The sequence below is a fragment of the Pecten maximus genome, chromosome 4 (genome assembly GCF_902652985.1).
Source record: "Pecten maximus chromosome 4, xPecMax1.1, whole genome shotgun sequence".
Lineage (NCBI taxonomy): Eukaryota > Metazoa > Mollusca > Bivalvia > Pectinida > Pectinidae > Pecten > Pecten maximus.
Window position 1 is genome coordinate 7470679 of NC_047018.1, and position 26152 is coordinate 7496830.

Consider the following 26152-nt stretch of genomic DNA (forward strand, 5'->3'; position numbering starts at 1 on the left):
TTCTGCCTTTCTTGGAGATAGAGAGGTATGCATGACATTATATTACATGGTCATTTCAACTGCCTAATTTCTATTTCAATAAATGCTGAGTATTAATCATGAATTGATCACTTCTAATTGGTCTGATATATCATCTAAAAAGAAATTCAGATTGGTCTGAGAGGTTAATCTAAAAAGAAATAAGATTATAGGACTCTTTCATATGTGTTATGTAGCAGATGGATATTCCGTCCGATGGTAAAAAAATAATGGTGAAATCCAAGACTTACCCATGTGGGTAAAATACTTCTATCCAACATACATAATGAAAGAGTCTTTTTCTCTTATATCACTTCCAAATTTCTGGTAAAAATGTCTCGGGGCCATCAATTTTCTTCATTTTTAGCTCACCTGGTCCAAAGGACCAAGGTGAGCATATGCCATACTGTGGTGTCCGTCGTCCGTCAACAATTGAGTTCTCCTTCATAACCGCAGGTTGGAATTTGACCAAATTTGGTCAGAAGCATTCGTATGGGTTGGGGACTCAAAAGTGTACAAATGGTTGGGCGGACCCCCCGGGGGTCTTAGGGGCGGGGTCAAAAGGGTTCAATTTGGCTAAATTGATGTAAATGACTTCTTCTCTGAAACCAAGCAATGGATATTGCTCCTATTGGCCTGGTAGCATCACTATGGGGTTGGGATTCAAAATTGTACAAATGGTGGGGCTGACCCCCCTGGGGGTCTGAGGGGCAGGGCCAAAATTGGTCAATTTGGCTGAATTGATATAAACGACATTTTCTCTGAAACTAAACAATGGATGTCGCTCGTATTTAACTGGATATGCCAATCAAAATTGAACAAATGGTAGGGCTGACATCTTATCTTTGAAGCAGTTGAGGTACCTTCCCCATAACTATATATATTGTTTTAAGACATTAACAAATAAAGCTTTTTAACAAATTGAACATGAAAATATTTTGACAATTGGTCAAATCCAACCAGGTGGGTGATATAGGCCCTCTGGGCCTCTTTTATCAATTTTTTTATTGGAGGTTTTTACCCAAAATACTTCTGATATACTGAAAGATCATACTAATTTTTGGGAAAATGTAAGTTTGCACAAAAATTTCATTCCTTTTGTGGTTCAGTGATGAATGAATGTATAATTCGCCAAAAATTGTCGTAACTTGACTGACTTTTGATGTGTCGGTGATCAACTTTATGTATGAACCAGCAAACAGTTATGAACCAGTGAACAGTGATTCGATTCGAGTTTTCATTCTTTTCTGTGACATAGGATCAGTTTTATTGGCTGCTGTACATAAATAACATTAACATAGAGTTTGTGTTACCATTAAATATTTCTTACATGAACATCGAGGGGTGTCATTTTTACCAAATGTTTGTTAATCCTACAGTCAAAAACGTCTACATGTACAAACTAGGATAAGTCCAATTACACCTAGAGTAGACTGAACCTTTATTGGTGTTTGACGTTTTGTTAAAAACATTTATTTATAGCTTTCATTCAACATCCTATCATTTTTGTTAAAAACATTTATTTATGGCTTTCATTCAACATCCTATCATTAGGGCTTGTTTCTGTTATGTGATATGAGTGAAAGGGGTGACAACAACAAAATCAAATAGGTCAAGAATCCAATTTGTTGTCATGGCATCATACTTAAAAAGTTTGAAATGGCCATAACTAAAAAAACATTTACAGAGTTTATGCAATTATATTATTTGTAGAACATCTCCGGGGCTAACTTTTTCCCATCCTATGTTGCTAATGGGTCAAAGTTCACAAGTTTTTAAACAACTTTATTTTTCAATATTTTTATACCCCCGCAACAAAATTAGGGGGGTATACTGGAATCAGGTTGTCCGTCCGTCCATCTGTCTGTAGATGCATTTTGTCCGGACAACTCCTCCTAAACCGATGGGCCGATTCCAATGAAACTTCACACAAATATAGAGGACCATGTGTAGATGTGCATGCCACTTTCTTTTTCTCAAAATTATGGTTGCTATGGCAACTGGTCACTATGAACAGGTTTTCTGATAAGAACCATAACTTTTAAGTTTGTCCGGACAACTCCTCCTAAACCGAAGGGCCGATTTCAATGAAACTTCACACAAATATAGAGGACCATGTGCATCTCACTTTCTTTTTCTCAAAATTATGGTTGCTATGGCAACTGGTCACTATGAACAGGTTTTCTGATAAGAACCATAACTTTAAAGTTTGTCCGGACAACTCCTCCTAAACCGAAGGGCCGATTTCAATGAAACTTCACACAAATATAGAGGACCATGTGCATCTCACTTTCTTTTTCTCAAAATTATGGTTGCTATGGCAACTGGTCACTATAAACATTTTTTCTGATAAGAACCATAACTTTAAGTTTGTCCGGACAACTCCTCCTAAACCGAAGGGCTGATTTCAATGAAACTTCACACAAATATAGAGGACCATGTGCAGATGTGTATCTCACTTTCTTTTTCTCAAAATTATGGTTGCTTTGGCAACTGGTCACTTTATTACTGGGTTATCTTAGTTGGCCTCTAATTAACAGTTCCAATTCACCATTGACTCGTGTAGATTGCGGGGGTATTAGTCAGCCATCCTGGTGACAGTTCTAGTTGAAAAACTCTTTTTTGTAATCGACGCAGTATGTCATCACAATGAATTTGGTATCTTCACTTTTTAGCCCACCATCATCAGATGGTGGGCTATTCAAATCGCCCTACGTCCGTGGTCCGTGGTCCGGCCGTCCGCTCGTCCGTCCGTCCGTCCGTCCGTCCGTCCCTCCGTCCGTAAACAATTCTTGTTATCGCTATTTCTCAGAAAGTACTGAAGGGATCTTTCTCAAATTTCATATGCAGGTTTCCCTTGGTGCCTAGTTATGCATATTGCGTTTTGAGACCAATCGGAAAACAACATGGCCGACAGGCAGGCATCTTGGATTTTGACAATTGAAGTTTATTATCGCTATTTCTGAGAAAGTACTGAAGGGATCTTTCTTAAATTTCATATGAAGGTTCCCCTTGGTGCCTAGTTATGCATATTGCGTTTTGAGACCAATCGGATAACAACATGGCCGACAGGCAGCCATCTTGGATTTTGACAATTGAAGTTTGTTATCGCTATTTCTGAGAAAGTACTGAATGGATCTTTCTGAAATTTCATATGTAGGTTTCCCTTGGTGCCTAGTTATGCATATTGCGTTTTGAGACCAATCCGAAAACAACATGGCCGACAGGCAGCCATCTTGGATTTTGACAATTGAAGTTTGTTATCACTATTTCTGAGAAAGTATTTAAGGGATCTTTCTCAAATTTCATATGTAAGTTTCCCTTGGTGCCTAGTTATGCATATTGCGTTTTGAGACCAATCGGAAAACAACATGGCCGACAGGCAGCCATCTTGGATTTTGACAATTGAAGTTTGTTATCGCTATTTCTGAGAAAGTACTGAATGGATCTTTCTGAAATTTCATATGTAGGTTTCCCTTGGTGCCTAGTTATGCATATTGCGTTTTGAGACCAATCCGAAAACAACATGGCCGACAGGCAGCCATCTTGGATTTTGACAATTGAAGTTTGTTATCACTATTTCTGAGAAAGTATTTAAGGGATCTTTCTCAAATTTCATATGTAAGTTTCCCTTGGTGCCTAGTTATGCATATTGCGTTTTGAGACCAATCTGAAAATAACATGGCCGACAGGCAGCCATCTTGGATTTTGACAATTGAAGTTTGTTATCACTATTTCTGAGAAAGTATTTAAGGGATCTTTCTCAAATTTCATATGTAAGTTTCCCTTGGTGCCTAGTTTTGCATATTGCATTTTGAGACCAATCTGAAATTAACATGGCCGACAGGCAGCTATCTTGGATTTCGACAATTGAAGTTTGTTATCGCTATTTCTGAGAAAGTACTGAAGGGATCTTTCTCAAATTTCATATGGAGGTTCCCCTTGGTGCCTTGTTATGCTTATTGCATTTTGAGATAAATTGGAAAACAACATGGCCGACAGACCGCCATCTTGGATTTTGACAATTGAAGTTTGTTATCGCTATTTCTGAGAAAGTACTGAATGGATCTTTCTCAAATTTCATAAGTAGGTTCCCCTTGGTCCCTTGTATTGCATTTTTGGACCAGTCTGTCCTGAAAACAACCTGGCAAACAAACAGCCATTATCGTTAAATCTCAAATTTCTTATATAGCTAGGATTCCCTTGTTTGAAAAGTACTGGAGGGATGTCTCAATTTGCACAGATTAGTAAAATGAAGGGAAAAGTAGAGAAAAGATCAATCTGACATGGAACCTATGAAGATCATTCAATGGTGGGCGCCAAGATCCCTCTGGGATCTCTTGTTCTGTGATGCTCACTGTTTTGAGTACACTACGCCATTTTGAAAATTTCTTTTGACCTTTTGACATGCTGACAATACAAAAAAAAATCTTACTTTTTCCACTATAGATGAAGTGGGATTGAGCTAAATCTTTCCAAAATGATTCTGAGATAGTCCTGACCAAGTGTTGTTGTTTTTTCTGGTCCATTCTAAATCCAAGATGGCCACCATGACATCATAGCTTAAAACATTTGAACAGGTATAACATGAAAACAATTGATTTAACAGCTTCCACTTACTGTAATACTTTTAGAACTTATTTTGGGCTTACTTTTTCTACTATATGTTACTTCAAAATATTTCTTACAAAAAAACTAACAAAGGGTCAAAGTTCATACATTTTTAGAAACTTTTCCTTTTTCCATTTAAAAAATATCTTTCATAGATCAATGCAATTTATCATTCAATATTTTTGATATCTTTAGTTTTTCGGTAACATTTGCTGTTTAATCATTTCCTTTGATCTTTTGGAAATGCCAACAATGCAGACGGTTCACATTTTAAACTATTTTTTGGGTTGGTCTGAAATCCTTGATGGCCACCGTCTTGAAAAACACATTTTAAACTTCTTCTCCAGTTCTACTGGTGCCATTGAGCTGAAAATCAAGGTGTGTACACAAGCATGAGACATAAAAGTTGTTTCCCTTAAACGCAGATTACTCTCATTACTACATTATAAGAGGTGTTTCCCTTGAACTCAGATAGTGAAATAATATGTAAGATAGATTTTTCTTACAAAGCTATCTTACATTGGCAAACTCTATCCAACATGGCGAGATATGAGAGAAAAATTGTAATTTGAATAGTTATTTATTATGAAACTGAATTAACAATAAATGATGACATTTCTTTCTATATTAGTAGTTCTACTCTTTCAATAATTTGCATGATCCTAAGAGGCGCCTAAATTTGGGAATGTTATCTTTTCTCTTTCTTAACAACTTTCTTCTTCCTAATGTCTACCTTGACAATGCCTCACTTTTGGCTTTAGTTGAGCATTCGCCTCTGTGAGGAAGGCTTAATTGGGTTCTGTACCCTGGCCGAGACATACCAGAGTCTTTAAAATGGTAGTTGCTACTCCTGCTTAGCGCTCAGCATATTAGGAGTGGGACGACTGGTTCGCCTGTTGTCAGTATAATGTGACCGGGTGAGGTGTCCTGCTGGGTATGCTTCACAATCACATGAGGTAGCACTATAAATCGGCAAAAGTTCCGGCCTATCACAAGGAGACTTAACACAAACATACCGCAGCCTCCCAAAACACACATACTCACTCACCACACTGCCATGCATATCGCAGGGGGGGGGGGGGGGGTCATCCTTAAATGACCTTAGCTGTTGATAGGACGTTAAACAAATAAAACCAAACCAAAACCAAACCTCTTTCAATATACATCACTAGCTAGTTGCTGATAAATTTCACTTATACATTAAAAAAGAAAAAATGACGAGGTTAATTGTTACACCAGTATGATTCACTGTTTATATTGATTGTAATCTCTGGATAAATCTGTACTGTGTTTGGTATTTTAAATGGAATGGAGTTTGTGGGCCATTAATTGGTAGTTATTTTATGACAAAAGAAATCATGTTGGTAAAATCTATTTGCATGACTAAATGACTAATTACAAATGAATGAGTCTTACAAATATCCACCCAGGGTCATGATATTCGACCAGTGGCATGCTGGCATAAAGACCAGAAAATTTGATCCAAGGAATTATTTTGAACTACTTTCAAATGTGCTAAAATATACAAACTGAGCTTATTTTCAATAACCAAGAGTCCAAATTTGATCAAATCTTTTAAACAACTCATTAACCAAGAGGCCTAGGGTAACAATATTAGGCCAATGGCATGCCGGGATGAAGGGCTACAAAGTTGAAGTTTGTTGAAAATAAGCAAACGTATACATATCAGAACTCAAGTGACTAGAAAGGACCATAGGCTTCTTGTTATCTTAAACAAAGAAAATATTGTAATTACAGGTAAATAAATACTGACTATGTAAATTTCCTGTTTAAATTCAAAATAAGTTATTTTATTTTCAGCTCAGAAAACCGAATGATCCAGGCTATGATGCTTTTTGGGTGGATTTCAATTTTGGAAGTAACAGGATTACAATTTTTTGTGAAGATTGCAGTGCATACTTTGAGGTAAAAAGTACTGGTGCAGTAGCTTTTAGCTCACCTGCTCAAACGGCAAGTGAGCTTATGCCGTGGCACAGCGTCCGTCCAGTCCCTCCTGTCCGTCCCGTCCGTCCCGTCTGTCTGGCATCAACTTTTCCATTTAAACAACTTCTTCTCAATAATCAAAACGCAAAGAAACCTAATATTGGGCCTGTAGCGTGCTGGGGTAAAGGGCTACCAAGTTTGTTCAAATGAATAACCTTGGCCTTCATTCAAGGTCACAGGTCAAATAGACCAAAATCTTTAAACAACTGCTTCTCATTAACCAGTCCCAGGGAGTTGATATTGGCTCAGTAGCATGCATGAGGGAAGAGCTACCAAATGTGTTCAAGTGAATGACCTTGACCTACATTCCGAGTCACGGGGGTCAAAAAGGCTTAAATCAATTGTTTGATACAATGACTATGGTATATTTTTAGTTGGTGATACAATGGCTACTGTTCCATATTTATGTCCCCCAAACGAAATGAACTCCTTCTGAATAACCAAGAGTCCCAGGGAGCAAAGGGCTTCCAAGTTTGTTTAAACAAATGGCCTTGAACCACATTCAAGTTCACAGGGGTCAAATAGGCTTAAATCTTTAAACAACTTCTTATTAACCAAGAGGCCAAGGAACTTGATATTGGGCCTGTAGCATGCATGGATGAAGGGCTACCACGTTTGTTCAAATGAATGATCTAAACATTCAAGGTCATTAGGATCAAATAGACTATAGTATTTAAACAACTTATTCTCGATAACAAATTGCAAGAGGTACAGAGATGTTTAAATCTTTAAACAATGACTTCTTGATAGCAAAGAGAATCTTAGACCAGATATTAGGCCAATAGTATGCTGGAATGAAAACCTAGCCTATTCTGATATTTGAATATATTGGTACACGGTTAGCACGGGCCATGAGAAAGCCTTGAATTTCATTTTTGGCTTTGAAAAACCTTGAAAATTGGTCTACAGCCTTGAAAAATCCTTGAATATTAAAGTTTCATTAGGATAAGTGAAACCCAGTTATAAGTTGCTTTTTGTTCTCTTGTTACCACTCAAGATGACTTGGATGACGGGTAAAATAGGCCTTGGATATTTGATTAAGACATTGACAAAGCCTTGAAAAGGCCTTGAATTCGGTTTGACATAATCCGTATGAACCCTGTGGTAATCAGAATAGTATTTGCAGAAATGACCTAAATCAACTACAAAGTTGCTGTAGAACCAGGTGTACAATACAGGCCCATTGGGTCTCTTGTGAATTACTAATGCTTAAAATCACTGGCTTTAAGATGGTTACTACTTCTTCTTGTGCTGATAGTGTTTCCTTCTATCAACAGGATCTTTCTGAAGATGGGTCTTGGGAAACTTTGTCTATATGGCAGTCAGATGTGCAACGATACAAAATTACTGGTAAGTACATATCTTAAAAACTTTGGCTGTGTTACTCTTTTTGTTTAAAGTCTGTAATCCATGCAACTTAATACATGTATTTCCAGATATGTACCTGGTATTGTGACACAGATTTGCCTCTTCCTGACTATAACTTTGATTCTTGTATTTAGGTCGATCTAAAACTAAAATAAAAAAATTTCAATAGTCACAAAAGTTTGTATATGGATGCATCTGCAGGATTTATAAAATATTATATCTATTCATCAAATGTAGTTTACCAGCCTATATTTCTTCTGCCTTCACTGAGTTAGGATGAAGAGTTTAGCTCCATTTACATTTTCAAGTGGTGGTGATGAAAATGTGTGTTTAAAAATATTTTAACATGACTAACGTTTTCTTAATTGTTTTTGTGTGGCCTGTGAAAAGCAGGCATAATAACTAAATAGGTATCACTGTAGCGGCTACATCCGCACAGAGGTTTCCGTGCAAGAACTCAAGTTTCCTTGAGCTGCATCAAACTTGAACTTCATGCAGATCTTCATTACCACAAGTGCTGGCTTGGGATTGCATTTCAGGTCCAAAGGTCAAAGGTCAAGATCACATTAACTGCAATAGAAAATTTGTTTCGGTCCGATAACTCCAAGGTTCATTTGGGCCAATCAAACTCAAACGTCATGCAGATCTTCCTTACAAATGTAGCACAAATGCTTGCATGGGATTGTTTTTCACCGAGTCAAATGTCAAGGCGTGCAATAACTTTTGTAGCCACCTAACTTTCTGCACAGACAATACATCCACTTCCATGGAATTCTTGTTATAAGAAATTTTTATTAAACTGTCATTGTGAAGCATGTCAAGGATGGGAGCCAGACCATTCTTGTATTTAGTTGTTTTTTTGTTTTTTTTTTTAATTTGCAGCAGAAAAAGACTATCATTATCTTGATGTTGAGCTTGTCAATCCGATTCCAACTTTGTATCCGAGTCAAACAGGTGTCTCTGGTAAGATAGTGACATTTACATTTGAGGGAGCATTGAGAATAGAAGAGGCTGCTGTACAAACATTTGGCAATGAAAAAAGGTTCATACAGGTATTTGTTTTTCAAATATTTAAACCTGAAACTTTAAAATTGCTGAACAGTTTTAGTTATGATTTGGATTGTTGATAATGAAGCAGGTCAGTCAAAACAAAACACCAGTATATCTGATTGTACACTGTACTGAATGAAGTAAAACTCAAACAGACTTTCTAACAGATTTTTGTCAACATTATCTGGTGGTGGGCTGTTAAAATCATAGAAACTGTAAAACTATTGAAGACTAAGTACCCTCTTAGCAAAGCTGCAAGAAATGTCCAGCTCTCCATAGAGGCCACAGTACTCTACAAAGTCTGCAAAATCTATCCCAGTAATTATGAATTTATACATTTTAATCTTCTTCAAAACTGCTGAGCCAAATTTGACCAAATTCAACATGGAACATCACTAGAACATAGAGATCTAGATTAGTGGCTGCACCCCCAGGCGCGAATGGAGATCTAGATTAGTGGCTGCACCCCCAGGCGCGAATGGTGGGCTTTTGCCCTCTGGGGCCGTAGGAGCAGGTCCCTAAGGGGAAAATATAGCCAATGCTTTAAAATTCTTCTTCCGTAGGAATGCCAGGATTCTCTCCCAATTTGGTCTGAAGCAGCCTTTGGTGACCAGAGATCAATTTGTATAAAAAGTGGATCTATGTACTCTGGGGCAGGAGGGGTGGGGCCCAGTAGGGTAAATATAGCAAATTCTTTAGAATCCTTCTGCTGTAGAAATGAAATTCAGTTCTCAGCTGTTAACTTGAGTAACTATTGACTGATTAACAGGAAATTTGGTCAAGATGTTCAGTACACAAAAATACATACTGTCATCGATAATTACATTTAAAGAAAAAGGTAATTTGGGTGCAAAGGTCAGTGACAATGTGGATCTCTTACAATGGCCCTTGATATTTGTAGGTGAAGTAATTAATGTATAAATATATCAAAGCTAAAACATTACCATAGCTCTGCAAACATGGAGGTGGAAGGAAACAAATTTCACATTATAGTATATAACCAGAAAACTAAGTGTAAGTTAACGGAAACTGTTAATTGTAATGCATGATATTGAGAAGCACGTCCTGGACTGGGAAAGTATTTATAATACACTTAGCTAGGAGTGATTTGGTTTAACCACTGAAATACCTAGCTGAGTGTTACAGGTACTCTGAGCCTCTTGTAATTAAAGTAAAGTATTACTTCATTTATTTGACAGTTGTTGAAGCCAAAGGTTTCTTTACCTACCAATTCTGTGTGTGTTAGGGCAAGAGACAGTCCTGATTTTGAAATGGTTTGTATCTAAATGTTATCAAATTTGATCAAATTTTTGTTTTAATCCTAAGTTGTTTCAATAATACAACCTGTATTTTTAGGTCATCTGACCCAAAGGGTCAGGTTGACCTACAGGAGGAGCTGTGCATGAACTTTTACTTCTTCTCAAGTTGCAAACAGTGGGACAGAACTCAAACTTGCCTTAAATGGTCCTGATCAAGTGTTGTTATTTTTTGGTTCAATCCGAATTCCAAGATGGCCACCATCTTGAAAAACACATCTTAATCTTCTCCAGTTCCACTGATACCATTGAACTGAAAATTGGTAGGATTATTAAGGAAGGGAGCCAACAAAGTGTTGTTATTTTTTCGGCCTCGTAAAAACTTTACATGGCAGCGGCAGCGGCCATTTTGTAACATGATTGTGCAATCATGGTTTTACTGAACAACACCTCTTAAGTTCCAACAGTGGGATTCAGCTGTTACTTTTTTCTGAAATGATCCTGAGATGGACCTGACCAAGTGTTGTTATTTTTCTGGTCAGTTCGAAATAGAAGATGGCCACCATGGCCAGCCGTACCACTTCTATACTTGCTACTGAGTATGTATACTACAATAGTACAGCGATTTTTAGAGTCAGATGGCTGTTAAGGCCCTTGGTCCCCTTGTTAGCTTAGAAGGCCTGATACTGAAAAAAAATGACAGTAATATAAATATATGTAAATTATTTTAAGGTCACCAGAAATGAAGTCTCAAAATAATGGCCTATTACAATTGCCTTTTGTTTGCATTAGTGCGTCATAGGCAGTGTAAAACAATTTATATTGTTTACTTCTTCTCAATGACCAAGAGGCCCAGAGTCATACTATTGAGCCAATAGCATTCTCGGGATATGAAGGGCAATTAAAATTGTTCCAATGAGTGACCTTGATGTATGTTCAAGGTCACAGGGGTCAAATGTGTAAAATCTTAAATGACTTTTTCTCAATAACCAAGAGGCCTGGAGTCATGACATTGGGCCAGAAGAGCGATAATATTCAAGGCTACCAAACTTGTTCAAATGTGTTAAAATCTTTAAAGCAACTTCATTTCAATAACCAAGAAGCCCAGGATCATGATCTTGGGACAGTGACATGCATGGATAACAAACTGAAAAGTTTATTCACTTGAATATTGGTCAAATGTGTTAAATTCTTGATTTAAAAACAAAAATATCAACTAATCTGTATATATTTAAGAACACATGGGACTATTAAGACTCATGAGCCTCTTATATAACATATCACTTTTAAAGTTTTACAGTTAATACTTTGATACTTCTTGAAAGTATTAATGGTATTTTGTCATGAATTTTCCTTAATCATATTAATAAAGTAATAGGCAGTGTGAATACTGTGTTGTAATATTACCATATTGTTGTACTCTAAAACAAATCAAAGTTAAGAGATTTATGTTTTAAAAGGACAGTAACTATGATGAACTGGATGAAGAAATTGGAAGTTTACAAAACCGTTTGACAGACCAGACTTGTCCATCAAAGTTCACGATGCCTGCAAATCCTAGCAGGGTGAAAGTATCTGTACCATGTGCACCTGTTGTACTCGTAGACAGTTCCCAGAACTCTACTGTGGAACCAGTCCAAGCCATTGCTATGAAATATATGCAGTCTTTCCAAGCACAAGGAATGGGAAACACTTCTGAACCAGAGGAGGGGATGTGTGCAGATGATAATCTTGAAAGTGCATCACTCTCTGATGAACAACATAGTCCTGTGCTATCTAAGGTGTCAGAGCCAGTATCATGTGTTAATCTTGGAATTCAAAAGTCATTGAAAACAGCTAATCCAAAATCTGCAGGTAAAATTAAATTGGATAAATGTTAATCATGCATTAATTGCTTATAAAGTGATGCTGATGGTCATGGCTGTCTGCTTATATTGATTATAAAGCAGCATATAAAATTTCTTATTCATCAATGGTTGTTTTTCTGAAATTAAACTTCACATTTGTCATCAATATTAGTGTCTTTCACCAATATGTTTTCAATATGATTGACACAGTAGTTATTTCTCAAGTCTTTGTATGTTTTCCTGATAAAATCACAATTGATGAATAAAATTTGCCATAATATGCAGGTTAACATTTTCTTTTTATACATGAGAATAATTCATCATTGCCAGGAAATGATAAAAGTTATGAAAATATTAGTTTGTCACATTTTAAATGGATTTAAGGCAATCAATCACATTTTTTTGTAGGAATATCTACCCCAAAAACTCCAACCATACAAGGTCAAGCAAAGGTGAAAGTAAAAACTCCTGTAGTCGTTTTGACTCCAAATGAAGGTACAAAGAGCAAGAAGACTTTGAAAAAGAAACTGGCTACAGTGAAAACTTCAGCAAAATATTCTGAATATCGAGGTTAATATGTTTCATTCATTAACAAAATATCCTAAATATTAAAAGTGTAAGACAAATGTGCTGTCAGAAACATGAGATTAATCTCCCAGGAAGTAATTTCCATGTACAGATTCAGATTATAAAAGGATACAACTACAGAAGGATTCTGAGGGCCACTTGGGATTGCTCCAGAAACTTTTCACCTTCCTATATTATTATCTGGCACATTTATCGTCTCATCTGATTTAGACCCTTGAGGTATGGAATAGGTATTTCTGATTTTTTTTCTTGGCAGATAGAGACAATGTGTCCAATTAGCAGAAGCATTTTTGGTCACTCGAGACAAAGTCTTGGTTGACCTATTACAATCGCCTTTGTCCAGCAGCGTCCGTCATGCGTCATAAACAATTTAAATTTTCAACTTCCTCTCAATAACCGAAAGACCCAGGGACCTTGTATAGGGTCTGTAGCATGCATGGATGAAGGGCTACCAAGTTTGTTCAAATGGATGACCTTGACCTTCATTCAAGGTCAAAGGGGTCAAATAGGCTAAAATCTTTAAAGGACTTCTTGCTAACTGAGTGGCCCATAGAACAGGTATTTAATCTATAGCATGCACAGATGAAGGACTACCAAGTTTATTCAAATAGATGACCTTCACAGAGATTAAAACTGCTAAAACCTTTTAACGACTTCTTCTTGATAACCAAGAGGCCCAGAGGCCTGATATTTGCCTTGTTTGCTAGTACAAAAGGCTACAAAGTTTCTTCAGATGAATCACTTTGACCTTCAATCAAGTTCTGGGGGTCAAATATGGTAACATCTTTTAAACGTCTTCTTCCTGAGAACCAGCACACTTAGAAACTTTTGGGGTGAACGACATTGACCTCAAATGCAGGTTCATGGGAATCGAATTTGCGATAATTTATCAAAACTCAGGTGACCTTTAAAGCCCATGGGTCTTTTGTTGAATCCCACCATAAGTGGTACATGGCATTTCACAGTGTGGGTGAGCAGTGCTAATGGTATGTTGTCTGTTGGATGTTTGTATGTACACAATTTACTGTACTTCATATTGGCAAGATTCATATTCATTAGGATGAATTCACAGTATTACAAAACCGTCATATTACTTGTTTCTTTTTGAAGAAAACCTTGCTATGAAAGCTGTACCAGGAAAGGAAAAGAAATTGGTTTTCACCTCTGATTCATGTCAAGGAAAAGTTGACAGCATGAAAGTATCTGCGAAACACGGGTTAGTTGATTTGGTTATCTAAACAGTTTCCTTCATAATTTGATTCATTTCAAATTGGCAATGCTGAATCAGTAATGAATTGGTGATATTGCTTCTAATTGGGAATTATGGGGATTATATCTGGTTTAGGTCCTATGTAAACTCACTTCTCTTTTTCAGGATTTATATTTTAGACATACAATCTGTTGAAACGTTATGCAAAATAAGATCTCATTACATGCATATATGATTTCTTTAGATATAGAATAAAGTGAAAATATGGTAATTCATTCCTGTTGTTAACTATTTCCAATATAATGAACAGATTTTTGTATTGCAGTAATGAAAGAACAAAGAACAAAATTCATTATTAGGCTAGTATACATGTATATATACTATTCTATAGTTAAGGTTTAAACTACCATTGGTTATTATAGGCTGCTCTAGGCTTTAATTTCAGATTTATACAGAAGTAGTTAAAATTTTGTAGACTGTGAGAACAACTCTAACATTTAATAATGAATATAGATATTGATTAACATATTTTATTGATATATCATAATCAATTTCATTGTTATTCTAGGACCAATATAAACTGTGAGGCAAACATTGTTCAGAAAAAGCAGACCCTGTGATAAGAGACAAGGGAAAGCCAAGAGTGGTTCTTCAGTTAGTAGCATCTCCAATTCTGAAATTGTTGGTAATTCTAAACCCAAAAACATCTCAAATGAAAGTGCTTCAAAACAATCAAAAGCTAGAAAAATGATGAATATAAATCAGGATAATTTCAAGGAAACGAGCCAGATTGTAATAGACAGGAAAGTGCTGAAAAGGAGTCTACAGGATTTGAAGATGCCAAAGAAGACTTAGCATGTAATTCACAAGACAGTCTTATAAATGAAGATACATGCAAAGAAATCTATTCAATGGAAAATGATGGAATACCTTTCTCAGAGGAATCTAATAAAAATCTCCAATGTTCTACAAAAGGCTCTGGTGGCAAAAATTCAAATGAGTCAACAGTAAAAGGGCAGTGATCATCAGTCTATTACAGATGTAGACAATACCAAAAGAAAGAGGAAAGAAAGCTCTACAAGCATCAAAGCAAGGAAACAAATGTGCACAAAGAAAAACTTGAAATCCAAAAGAGGGAAAGACTTAAAAATGAATAATACTGCACCTGATCACAAGATTCTTAATGATATTGAACTTGATGTGATACAAAGTTCTTGTCCTTTTGAAAACATTGATAGCGGACAAAATTCCAACTCAACAGAATTTGTTGCATTAACAACAGCAATTGTTAATGCACCTGTAAACCAAGATTTAAGAACAAATAAAAGTGTTACTGACAATGAAAATTCCAAGGAAAAAATATCCAAAAGAGTGAGCAAAGAAAATACAACAAATAAAACAATGACCAGGAATTCCAACTCAGACATTCTTAAAGATAACATTGAAGATGGAATGATTGAAAACATGAATGTCAGTGTAACATTTGGACGAGGAAGGCGGAAAAAGAAATTGAGCAATTCAAGCAAAGCTGAAGAAGACAAAACAGCAATTGAACAAACAAAAACAGTATTACCTTCTGATATTCAGGAGCTCAATGATGATTCGATGGATATTGCTTCAACAATCTCTGAAAAGGACAAAAATAAAGAACAAACTGAACAGTCAAAAAAGAATATCAACCAAAGGAAATCACAAGCAAGGAAGAACACTTTAACAAACCCTGATTTAGATGTTTATGATTTTGATGAAGTGGATCGGATGAAGAGGTCTTTTGATGCAGGAAAAATGGCAAATTCTTGTAAGACTGATATGTTTGTTGAATGTGAGGTTGATGTTCATAGTGAAACTGATAAAGATATACAGCAAAAAAATGACGGTGTCATGATTCTTGAAAAAAAATCTGGAACAAAGGACAAAAAGTCAAACACACCTGAGAACAAGGAATTAAACACCAAAGTGACTTGTGATGAAGAGGTTGTAACTAATCAACCATTTCCACGAACAGAAAATAGAAAGTCAAAATTATGCCAGAGAAGAAAAACAGCTCAAGAATCTGCTATCAACACATCAGATAAGAGTACTAGAAAAATAAGGTCAAACAGACCGAGGAGAACAGCCAACAATAAAACATATGCTGAGGAATCTGATACAGAATCTCAGACTGACAAAGAAATAGAAGTAATAAAAAGCTCATTAAATTCTGAAAATGATGGAGGACTCATTGACGATAGAAAATCTAGGAATAAAGATAAAACAGTTTTGAAATCACGTAAGACCAGACAAGTAGTGGTATCAACACCATTAGATAATCTGGAGGCAAGTGTTGCAAATTTTGATGGAGCAAATGAAATTCTTTCATCTATAGATTGCAGCAACAAAGACAGAAACAAAGGTTGTGTGGGAGATTTAGAAAAGGTTAATACTACTAGTACCAAAGACAAGGAACAATTTACTGAAAAGAATAAGCATGATGGGGATACCACAGAGCAGAATGGCAGTTTTGAAAATGATAGACAAAGTGATCAACTGACCGTGTTGGCACAAAAGAAAGAATGTTTTTCAAAAGATACCAAAGGCAAGTCTGGGAGACCAAAAAGGAAGGCATCTCAATTGAGAGAAGATTCACAGCAGTTATCCAAAACAAAACATCAAATGAAGGAAAAATCTGTCATGAGCAGGAAGAAGAAAGTGAATGAATGTGATAGTGATGTTCAAAGTGAATGTGAGGATGACATACAAAATGCAGATGTTTTAGCTGGCAAAAATGCTATAAAGAAAACAGAAGCAAAGGAGAGGAAATCAACGAAGTCTGAGATTGTGAATTTAGAAAAGGGACAAAGTGACAATAAACAAGCAAATAAGACTCGTATTCAAAACTCAAGGAAAGCAAGACTTAGCGAGAGGAGTGACATAACTCTGGAAACTACAGCTGACACCAACTCATTAGAACAAAGTACTAGGAAAACAAGGTCAAATAGACAGAGGAAAAACACTGCCACACAGAGTACGCTTGAGGAATCTAACAAAGAATCTCAGAATGACAATGAGATAGAAGTGATGCACAGCTCCTTTCACCCGGAGAGTGATGAAGGAGCTTTGGACAGCAGAAAATTTCCTGGAAATAGAGACAAAGAAATGTTGAAAACACCTACAATCATGAAGCCAGCAAAAAGAATGCAGAAACTTACTGCAGAAATACCAGTATCTCCACCTACAGAGGATCGAAATGTGGAGAGTTTTGATGACGGAAGAAATGAAGATACAGCATTCTTCTATAGATTGTTGTGAGATGGAGCATAACATTTCAGAGACGGAACAAATCAGTCACAAAAGCAAGGAACGTAGATTGAATCCTGCAAATGACAGACAAAAACAGACTCGCGATGAAGAGAATGAGGAATTGAGTTGTTCAGATGATAATTCACTTTCACTGTTTAACACAAATCTATCACAAGGGAATACCATCCGGTCTTTAAGTCAGAGGAAATTCTTCAAAGAAAGATCAGGATCTTCAATATATGAGAGGCATGACGTACAGAGTGCTTGTGTGTCTGCATCAGGTGTTCAGAAGAAAAAGTCTTGTGAGTTAGAATATGGTAACAGTAATAATCGGGTATATTTGGCAATGTCATACTCTTCTACAGATAGAATAGATATACCACCAGGAAGAGATGTTGCTGGGGATCCATATGATTTTGAGCAGGAATGTGAGAGATCTTCTACAAGATCAAAAAGTTATAGCAAGCAAAGACATGAGGCCAAGTCAAATGGTAAACAAGGAAAATATGGAGTTCGGGCACAACTCGGTAACAGTGATACGTCATCATTAAAAAAGAAAATGTTTGTTTGTAAAAATATCATGGATGAATCAACATTCAAAGAGAATCCAAAGCCTGCTTCTAAATTAGTTGATAACAATATGTTTATAGCCTCAAAGCAAAGTAATGACAAAGGCAAAAAGAAAAACTCATCAAAACACCAAGGAAAATTTGTTGATGGTATGAATGATACTGATGCTGGACGAGATTCAGTTTATTTAAAGGGTCGAGCACCTTCATGTCTTCCAAAAAAATCCTCTAACAAAATACAAAAAAATCTAAAGGAGCTTCACAAAAAAAAAATGACTAGTAAAAATGTCGATAGATTGATGGCCAGATTTTTAGGAAGGAAAAGCAATGGGAGTACCTGTCAAGATTCAAATGAAAATGAAGAGTATATTCATGATGATGAACTTTGTCTTTCTAAAGGTGATTCTTCTAGTCCATTGAAAATTCCACACTGTGAAATCACTCTTGATGAAGTTGTAGGTGTTCCAAGAATTCTAGGAGAAAATAATCAACTCCCTTGCTTCAAACATCATAAGCATCAAAGTAATCAACAAAAGACAGCACGATTGGAAGGTTTCAAGGTCAATGCTGATTGTAACACTCAATTTGAAAGAAAACAGAAAATGAAACCAAAAACTGAAGAAAGAAAGAGAAGAAATTCCTTTCAGGGGCCTAACACAAGAAAGGGAACATTTATAGAAGAAATTGAAACCGTTGACTCAGAAGTCTCAGATGATCAATTATGCAGGTAATGCTGTCACAAGAAATTTGTTAATGCCCTGATTGATGTGTTTTACTATCGCTTCCATCCATCAGGTGTAAACATTTGTTTGTCCAGAGATCCCCTTCATTTTTCAACTGATCTCTTTGAAACTTACATGTAGTTATGTTTCGAATGGAATTTGATTTGACTACTTTTGTCCAAAGATCTCCTTTAACATTTTAACCAATTTCTTTGAAACTTAGAAGGGTTTAATGTCACACCAGGATACAAGTAGGATACTACCTGCCTTTGTCTGAATTGTTTTGGAATTGCAGGCAAGTCATACACAGGTTGTATGATTGTAAGCTAAGGTCATGGGTGATAGTATGAATAAAACTTTGTTGCAGGGAAAGTCTTTGGTCATGTTCAAAACTTGTCTTCAGTTGTAGGTGATTGCAGGTGATAGATAGGTGAATGTATGTACATTTCTCATGGTCGTGCGACCATTTGTATGGTTGCATGTAAAGTAACTGTATGACTGCATGGTCATGCTACAAGTTGTTCTCCCTAACAAATGGTTGTGTATCTGGTTGTGGTACCACCTTACATTTGGTGAGATCTAGTGAAAAACTTATGTTGATACACAAGTATTGTAATTGATTGGGTGATCAATTGCACATCATCATTTGTGCAATTGTTTGCAGAAGGCTATGACTGATTGCATGAGTAATTGACAGATACTTAGATTGGTTGTGCAATACAGATTGTTATGGCTATGCGCACAATAACATGCAACAAATTTTGCGATTTTGTCCAGTTGTTGTTGATTGCACAACAATGTGTGCATACTGCCAGTCATACAAGTACCTACAATCATGTCAACTATTTTGCAAAAGTTGTTGCCTTTGCAGTTTTACCTTTGTAGATCCTCATCCTCAGTTTTCATCAAATTCTTTCAAACTCTGTAGACTTTGACATGAAATTGTACTTTCTGAATGACTTTGTGATTAGACTATCTTGCATTTCAATATTTGTTTTCACTTGATACAATAATTTATTTCTTTTTGTCATGGGACAGGTGTTAATTATTCCTCCCCTTGCATTACTCTTGTTTGACAGTTCAAATATTTTATCCAATATCATAATTATACCCCCCGCCATGAAGGGGGGGGGGGGGGGGGGGGGGGGGGGCATAATGAAGTGTAACCCATGTCTGTTTGATGGATTTTGATAAAAGAATATATGCGTCTTTGGCATTTATAAATTTTTAATTGTTGGCTTCCAGTGAATATTACCAGGACAATATCTTTTGATTTGAAATACAGTCATTTTGAATAAGTAAACAGATGTAACATTAAATGAAAAATGCAGGTCTTTTGGACCTCTTTGCTAACCGGTTTACCTCATACTATACTATTGTCATTACCATTGTAGATCTGATGATGTTAACCTGGATGAGAAGTTGCCACCTGAAAATAGCATTATTACAAAATTCAACCTGTTTTGTAAGGTAAGTGTATTTAGTGTTCTACTCTGATGGTTAGCTACCTGTGTATGGCAAACTAGGTTAATTGTTAGTGTAAGCTGTTTTATCATCTTCCCTGGTGGTGAAGTACTCTATATCTCACTTTAGATTAATGGTTTGGATATCAATTAGAGGGACTTGCTAAGTATTGAATGTATTGATTGGAGGTATCTTTTGAACTATATTTATTGTATGTGATTTAATTGTCTTCCTCCTGTTAAGTGAAATGATACATCATACAAAGTAAAGATACATCACCTAATTGCTGATGTCTCTGTATTTCAGAGTATAGTTGGAGAGTCGGACGAGAATGTACCTATAGAGAAGTCAAGGTACTGGTATAAGTGTCCTGTTGTCTGTGTAACTGGATCAATATTTCTGTATTTAATTACAGAGATCAAAGTGACTGCTTAATTGGAATTAACTGGTCATCAGTTATAAATACTTTTTATATGTTTATCTCTGGAGAATTTACTGTTAAATGGTATGGTATTGTCATCCATCTGTCCATTAGCATATTTTCCAGTTTCCAGATACTTACTGCCCCTTGCCACCATTACATTGTTGTAGTTGATTGCATGTATGAAAATATATTGATCTTTTGATCATTCACAATGTTCTGACTTCTTATAAAGATACAACTGACCTAATATTTTGTGTAATACATGTACTTATTTTTTGTTCCTTTCCCATGATTTGTAGAAAAGAAACAAACAGAGCATTGGATAATGCAAATAGCAGAAAAGAGAATCAAGCATGCAGAAAAAATGACTGTGGACTTGTAAGATACATTCTGTGCTTTATTATGCAATCCCACACTTAACCTAACAAACATTTGACAAATTTTCCCTCAACAAAATCAAAATTTTGTGAACTTTGAATTATAACACCTATTGCAGCCACCAAAAAGAGACATTTGATCACAGATAGATGGAGTGTAAGACATTCGATTATATAGATATTGAATGTTAGTCACTTGATTACATAGAGATGTAGTGGGATACACTAAACCATGCCACTACCTTGAGACTATTTATCACATAGAGAGAATATGTAGTGCTCTGGACTATGTCTTCCATCATTAAGACAAATTTTCTTTTTACACTTTGCAATTTTAATCAATAGATTGAATATCATTCTCACTTTAATGGACAGATATTAAACTATTTTTTTATCAATAGGTTGAATATCATTCTCACTTTAATGGACAGATTTTAAAACTGTTGAATAAATTTTAGAGCATTCTAATCAGTAAAAGAAGTCATTAAGACTCAGAATCAGTCTTACGTTACCAATAAAAGTCATCATTGGTGGGTGCCAAGATCCTGCTGGAATCTGTTGGTATATTTTCACTATAAGTGATCGTACTGTGTTTTCACAGAATAGCACTAATGATCCCAGGACACCTAAGTTTGTCACTTATGATCCTGAAGATCAAGTGGAGATATGTAGCATCAAAACCCCAATGACACTACCTTGCAGTGGTAAGTATATGTTATGCTGAATTGTTCCATTTCTGTTATCAATAGGGGACTACAAAAACTAATACCTGATTGTGTATTGATATTCAAACTACCACTCACTGGAATGTACTTAAAATCAGGGTCATTTGACCAATGCAATTCCTGGAAGATAGCACATTTAAGGAATTATTTCAAGTTATAATATTATTGCCAATGTTACCTGCTGAAGCAATGCATTATACATGTAGTATTTTACATGTACATGTAGTGTTTGTTTTGATATGGTTTGATCTTTTTCTTTACAATGCAAAAGTTATACAAACTTTTCCATTTAAAATCACCTTGTAATGGCTGAAATAAAGTCTGTACCAATGTAATGTTCAGACCAAAAAATTGAGGGAAATCTCATGAATTTTGTGCCTGCAATTTGCCAACTTGAACCAATAAAAGATAGCCTTAGTGTGAAATTATCGATGACACCTCCAGTTAAAAGGTCATTACTGATTCTCTGAGTGTGAACTTTCACTTCATGGACGCATTCAGTACAGTAGTACGATGAACTGCAACTCCTGGTACAACAGCAGCAAATTTCTCCTTTTCTTTAATCTCTTTAGAAAACTGAAACTGTTGTAATGTTACATTCAATTGAACTTATGAATGTAAAATATTAGTGTTACTCCAATTGTCATAATTTGTCAAACTTCCAATAAAAACATACGTTGGCGTGCCTTCATAAACATCAGTAATAATATTCCGGCTTGTTGTAGAAATGCTCAGTAAGTGACACTTACATGACCCTCAGTCAATGCAGGAAAGCATTTTTTATTGAGTTCAGGGAAGCATCTGAGTATCACATCAAAAACTCACATGTCATCAAGTATCTCTTCCTTATAGAATTCAAGAAAAAAAATTCAATGGGTTTTCAATGTGGTAACATTTATCATAAATTTAATCAGTCCGACAGCACATTGACAACATCATTGTTTACAATGAACAATCTCTATTGTTTTCTTATTGAGAGGTGTTGTGCAGGTGTGTTCTTGGTATTAGGGACACATGAAATATTAGTTATCAAATATGGCAACTTACCTGCCTGGGACTACGCTAATAAAAATAATTCTGGAAAGAAAAACCATAATAACCATGTCCCCCTTACCACAGGAAGCTTTACCCCCTACAAAGTTTGTGAAAAGAAAGGACTGACCCATATTCAAGGTCACAATGGTCAAATTTGTTAAAACATAAAGAGCTTCTTCTGATCAACTGAAAGGACTAGAATAAGTTTGAAATAAGTTTTGATTAATGAATGGCAAAGAATTATCAAAGAAATGAAGACTAGGTGAGTAATGCAGGCCCATTGAGCCTCTTGTTTTAGGTACGATTATGACTATATGGAGAACATTGAACTATAGCATTGTATTTGGTAACATTTCATTTAGTTTATTACTTTTCAGATATTGAAGGTAGCCAAGAGGAGAGTTTACATTCAGATGATTTACAGATTCAGCCTCTGCAGGTATAATCCGAGTACCTCCCTCATTACATTATCTCATCTTACTGAATGTAATTAAAGAGTGCTCAAATTACTTTTGCCATCTTCACATATTAATTTATTGATTTATATTTATACTGTATATACCTAATAAAAAGTAAGATTGTGCAACCATACTATTGCATGTTTCATCCTTCTACAAATTATAAGGTTCTTAGGTGATGATCAGGACAAACAGTGTGAAAATCCAGGAGAAAAAAATCAAAAAGTCTCATTTAGTATAATCAAATATAAAAGACAAGGACAAGTACACTAACCCTATAATTTAATCATTTACTGATTTTGGATATTTTTGAAGACAAACATAGTCCATTTTGATATTTTAGACAGTTTCCATGATCTCTAAGAATTGAAATGTACCTAGCAGTGTTACAGTAAACCTTGGAGACTTTAATAGGCTATCAACAGTCACTCAGCTTTACATTACAACCTTGTTACCTCGCTCTTATGAGCTGAATAACTCGGTCCTCTCATTGGATCACTTAGTCATATTGCAAGCAATGTCCCAATGATTTGAAGTCATGTTCAGTGCAAAATGCCAAGGTAGCTCTTGCTTAAAATAGACATTATGTACCTTAGATTAATTTAATTAGAAACTCAAACTCAATACTTGCCTCTCATATGATTAAAGATTAAGGTAGCCGTAATGATTTTTTTATTAGAACAAAACTACTGCAGAATAAAAGGAGATCTATTGTGGCAATCAACGTTTACTCCGATCCTTTCTTTCACAATTAAAGTGCTTGCTTAAGATTGCTTTCCGAGTAAAAATACCAAGGTCACAAACTTGGACTAGAAAATTGATTTCCTGACAATATACACCAACTCAATTACTATTCATCAGATTATTTTTTTTTTTTTTTTTTTTTTTTCAAATAATAAAAATGGACTGTGGAAAAAAGGACACAAAGTCTTGCATCTATAGCTACACATGGTAATGCCTAATACTGTAAGCACCAACTGTTGATTTTCTGGAAAAGATCTTCCTATAAACAATTATGATTCATAATAAGATTCTCATTGCAACCTTGACCAAGGTTAAAAGTCAAGTAAGTGTGAATTTTTCCACAGGCCATATCTTGCTTTATACCTTTATCACCCACTGATGAAGTGAATGCTCTGTTGTTGGATCATTATGATTTTTGAAAGGTAAAATAAGTGTTTATTTTTCCAATAATACATGTAATTTCTTGTCCATGTAATAATTTGTAAACTGTAAAAGATATCTTAATGAAAGTTTCAGTATACTTTTATCACCTACAGATAATATGCTTTGTCATTGGGTTATTGCGACAAATGTCTCTGAATGAGGGGAAGTGTATTAGTACTGGTTGTTCTAATAATTTCTTGTTTATGTTGTTCTAATACGCTCTTGTCTGTCGCCTTTGATGGATATCAGAAAGGCACAACATATAGGTGTTGCTTTACTGATAGCGGTGTCAGCAATGTTAAAGTTTTGCGTTTTAACTCTGTTTCTTGCATGACAAAGCTACGCCAACAAAACATCAATAATAGATGAAGCATATCAGGCCAAGAAGGGAACATAGGCTTATAAAAGGCCGTGACTGCTATTGCTATAAAGTAGAGCCAGCTACCACATCAAAAATATTTCATTGATTTCTGCATAACTGCCATTTTGGGGGTAAAAATCTCAACTGGACTTTGGGAAAAAATAAACATTAAGGTTTGTGTTTAGCTCTTGCATATTAGGCTGTTTCTGACAAACTATAAAAGCTAGTGCAACCAAACTTAGGTTATAGGTGTATCGTGGGATGTACATTTACACGCGTATATCTGAATGCAATACTCTCTTTACTAACAATTCTACGATTTTTGTATTTTTTGGGTAAAAACCTCAAATTTCTGGGCTGAGAAGAAAATTTTTTGAATTTCATTAATCTCTTCAAATATATCCTTGAGTACCGTCGTGAAATGTTTATGATATTGACCAAGTGGAATAGGCAACACATATAATTACGAGTAATTCTTGTTTAATATATTACAGGAACGAAAAGAAAAATGTAACAGAAGCAGAAGTAGCATGTTATTGCAGCAAACAAAGGGCATGGACCTCTCAGGATTGATATCAGGTAGCATTACAGATTCCTTTGTCTGATCTCAATATTTCATTATTATGGAATGAATAAAGTAAAAGTAGTAAATGGACAAGATTTATTATGTTGGGTATACAAGATAATTTACAAGTCAATTGCAATTTGGAGGTGAATGTGATTTGGTAATGTTATAGTTGTTTTTTCAAAAGATGAAATTGAAACATTTTTCTGATTTATCTGCTAAATAATTCATACTGTCATACTCTGGTATATATAAATATTGAGATTGAACAATTGTGAAAATACTCATTTGATGGCTTTCAGGATATTCAACAGAAATGAGACCTTCCAGATCATCATTAAAGAGAAAATATGAGATATCCTTTTGAATGTTACCAACTTCGATAGAGAGGAAGTATAAGGTGACATGTGTCCTGGGGTCTTTTCCCAACCCTAGGGACGGGACTTAATTTTTATACGCCCGACGAAAGACCGGACGTATTATGTTATCATGTTGGCGGGCGGGCGGGTGGGCACATATGGTGTCCGGACCATAACTCTAATACTGCTCGTCCCAGGCTCTCCATACTTGACACAAGTATACATCTTTATGAGCCGGAGTGTCGCATACCAAAATCATGCCCCTTACCCCCTTATTTGTGGAGTTATTCCCCTTTGATGATTTTACTTCGGGCACATATGGTGTCCGGACCATATCTCCAGTACTACTTGACCCAGGCTCTCCATACTTGACACAAATATACATCTTTATGAGCCAGAGTGTCGCATACCAAAATCATGCCCCTTACCCCCTTATTTGTGGAGTTATTCCCCTTTGATGATTTTACTTCGGGCACATATGGTGTCCGGACCATATCTCCAGTACTACTCGACCCAGGCTCTCCATACTTGACACAAATATACATCTTTATGAGCCGGAGTGTCGCATACCAAAATCATGCCCCTTACCCCCTTATTTGTGGAGTTATTCCCCTTTGATGATTTTACTTCGGGCACATATGGTGTCCGGACCATATCTCCAGTACTACTCGACCCAGGCTCTCCATACTTGACAC

General features: G+C 35.8%; 3 protein-coding genes across 4 annotated transcripts in view; all 3 read left to right on the top strand.

Moving 5' to 3' along the window:
• LOC117325106 lies at positions 1-15472 on the top strand. The gene is made up of 9 exons (XM_033881051.1): positions 1-25; positions 6451-6555; positions 7911-7983; positions 8884-9053; positions 10251-10325; positions 11768-12161; positions 12563-12724; positions 13853-13958; positions 14521-15472. The coding sequence occupies exons 5-9, from the start codon at positions 10323-10325 to the stop codon at positions 14570-14572; spliced, it is 717 nt and encodes a 238-aa protein (XP_033736942.1). The 5' UTR covers positions 1-25; positions 6451-6555; positions 7911-7983; positions 8884-9053; positions 10251-10322; the 3' UTR covers positions 14573-15472.
• On the top strand, positions 15102-17094 carry LOC117324865. The gene is made up of 2 exons (XM_033880693.1): positions 15102-16905; positions 17018-17094. Exons 1-2 carry the CDS (start codon positions 15102-15104, stop codon positions 17092-17094), a joined length of 1881 nt encoding a protein of 626 aa, XP_033736584.1.
• LOC117325105 overlaps positions 16960-26152 on the top strand; it is an 18545-nt gene continuing 9352 nt past the window's right edge. For both annotated transcript variants that reach the window (XM_033881049.1, XM_033881050.1), the window contains exons 1-8: positions 16960-18527; positions 19917-19992; positions 20293-20339; positions 20710-20788; positions 21389-21491; positions 22925-22986; positions 25028-25112; positions 25401-25453. In XM_033881049.1, the coding sequence (XP_033736940.1) occupies positions 17179-18527; positions 19917-19992; positions 20293-20339; positions 20710-20788; positions 21389-21491; positions 22925-22986; positions 25028-25112; positions 25401-25453 (1854 nt within the window). In that variant the 5' untranslated portion in view covers positions 16960-17178. The remainder of the gene's footprint in view (positions 18528-19916; positions 19993-20292; positions 20340-20709; positions 20789-21388; positions 21492-22924; positions 22987-25027; positions 25113-25400; positions 25454-26152) is intronic.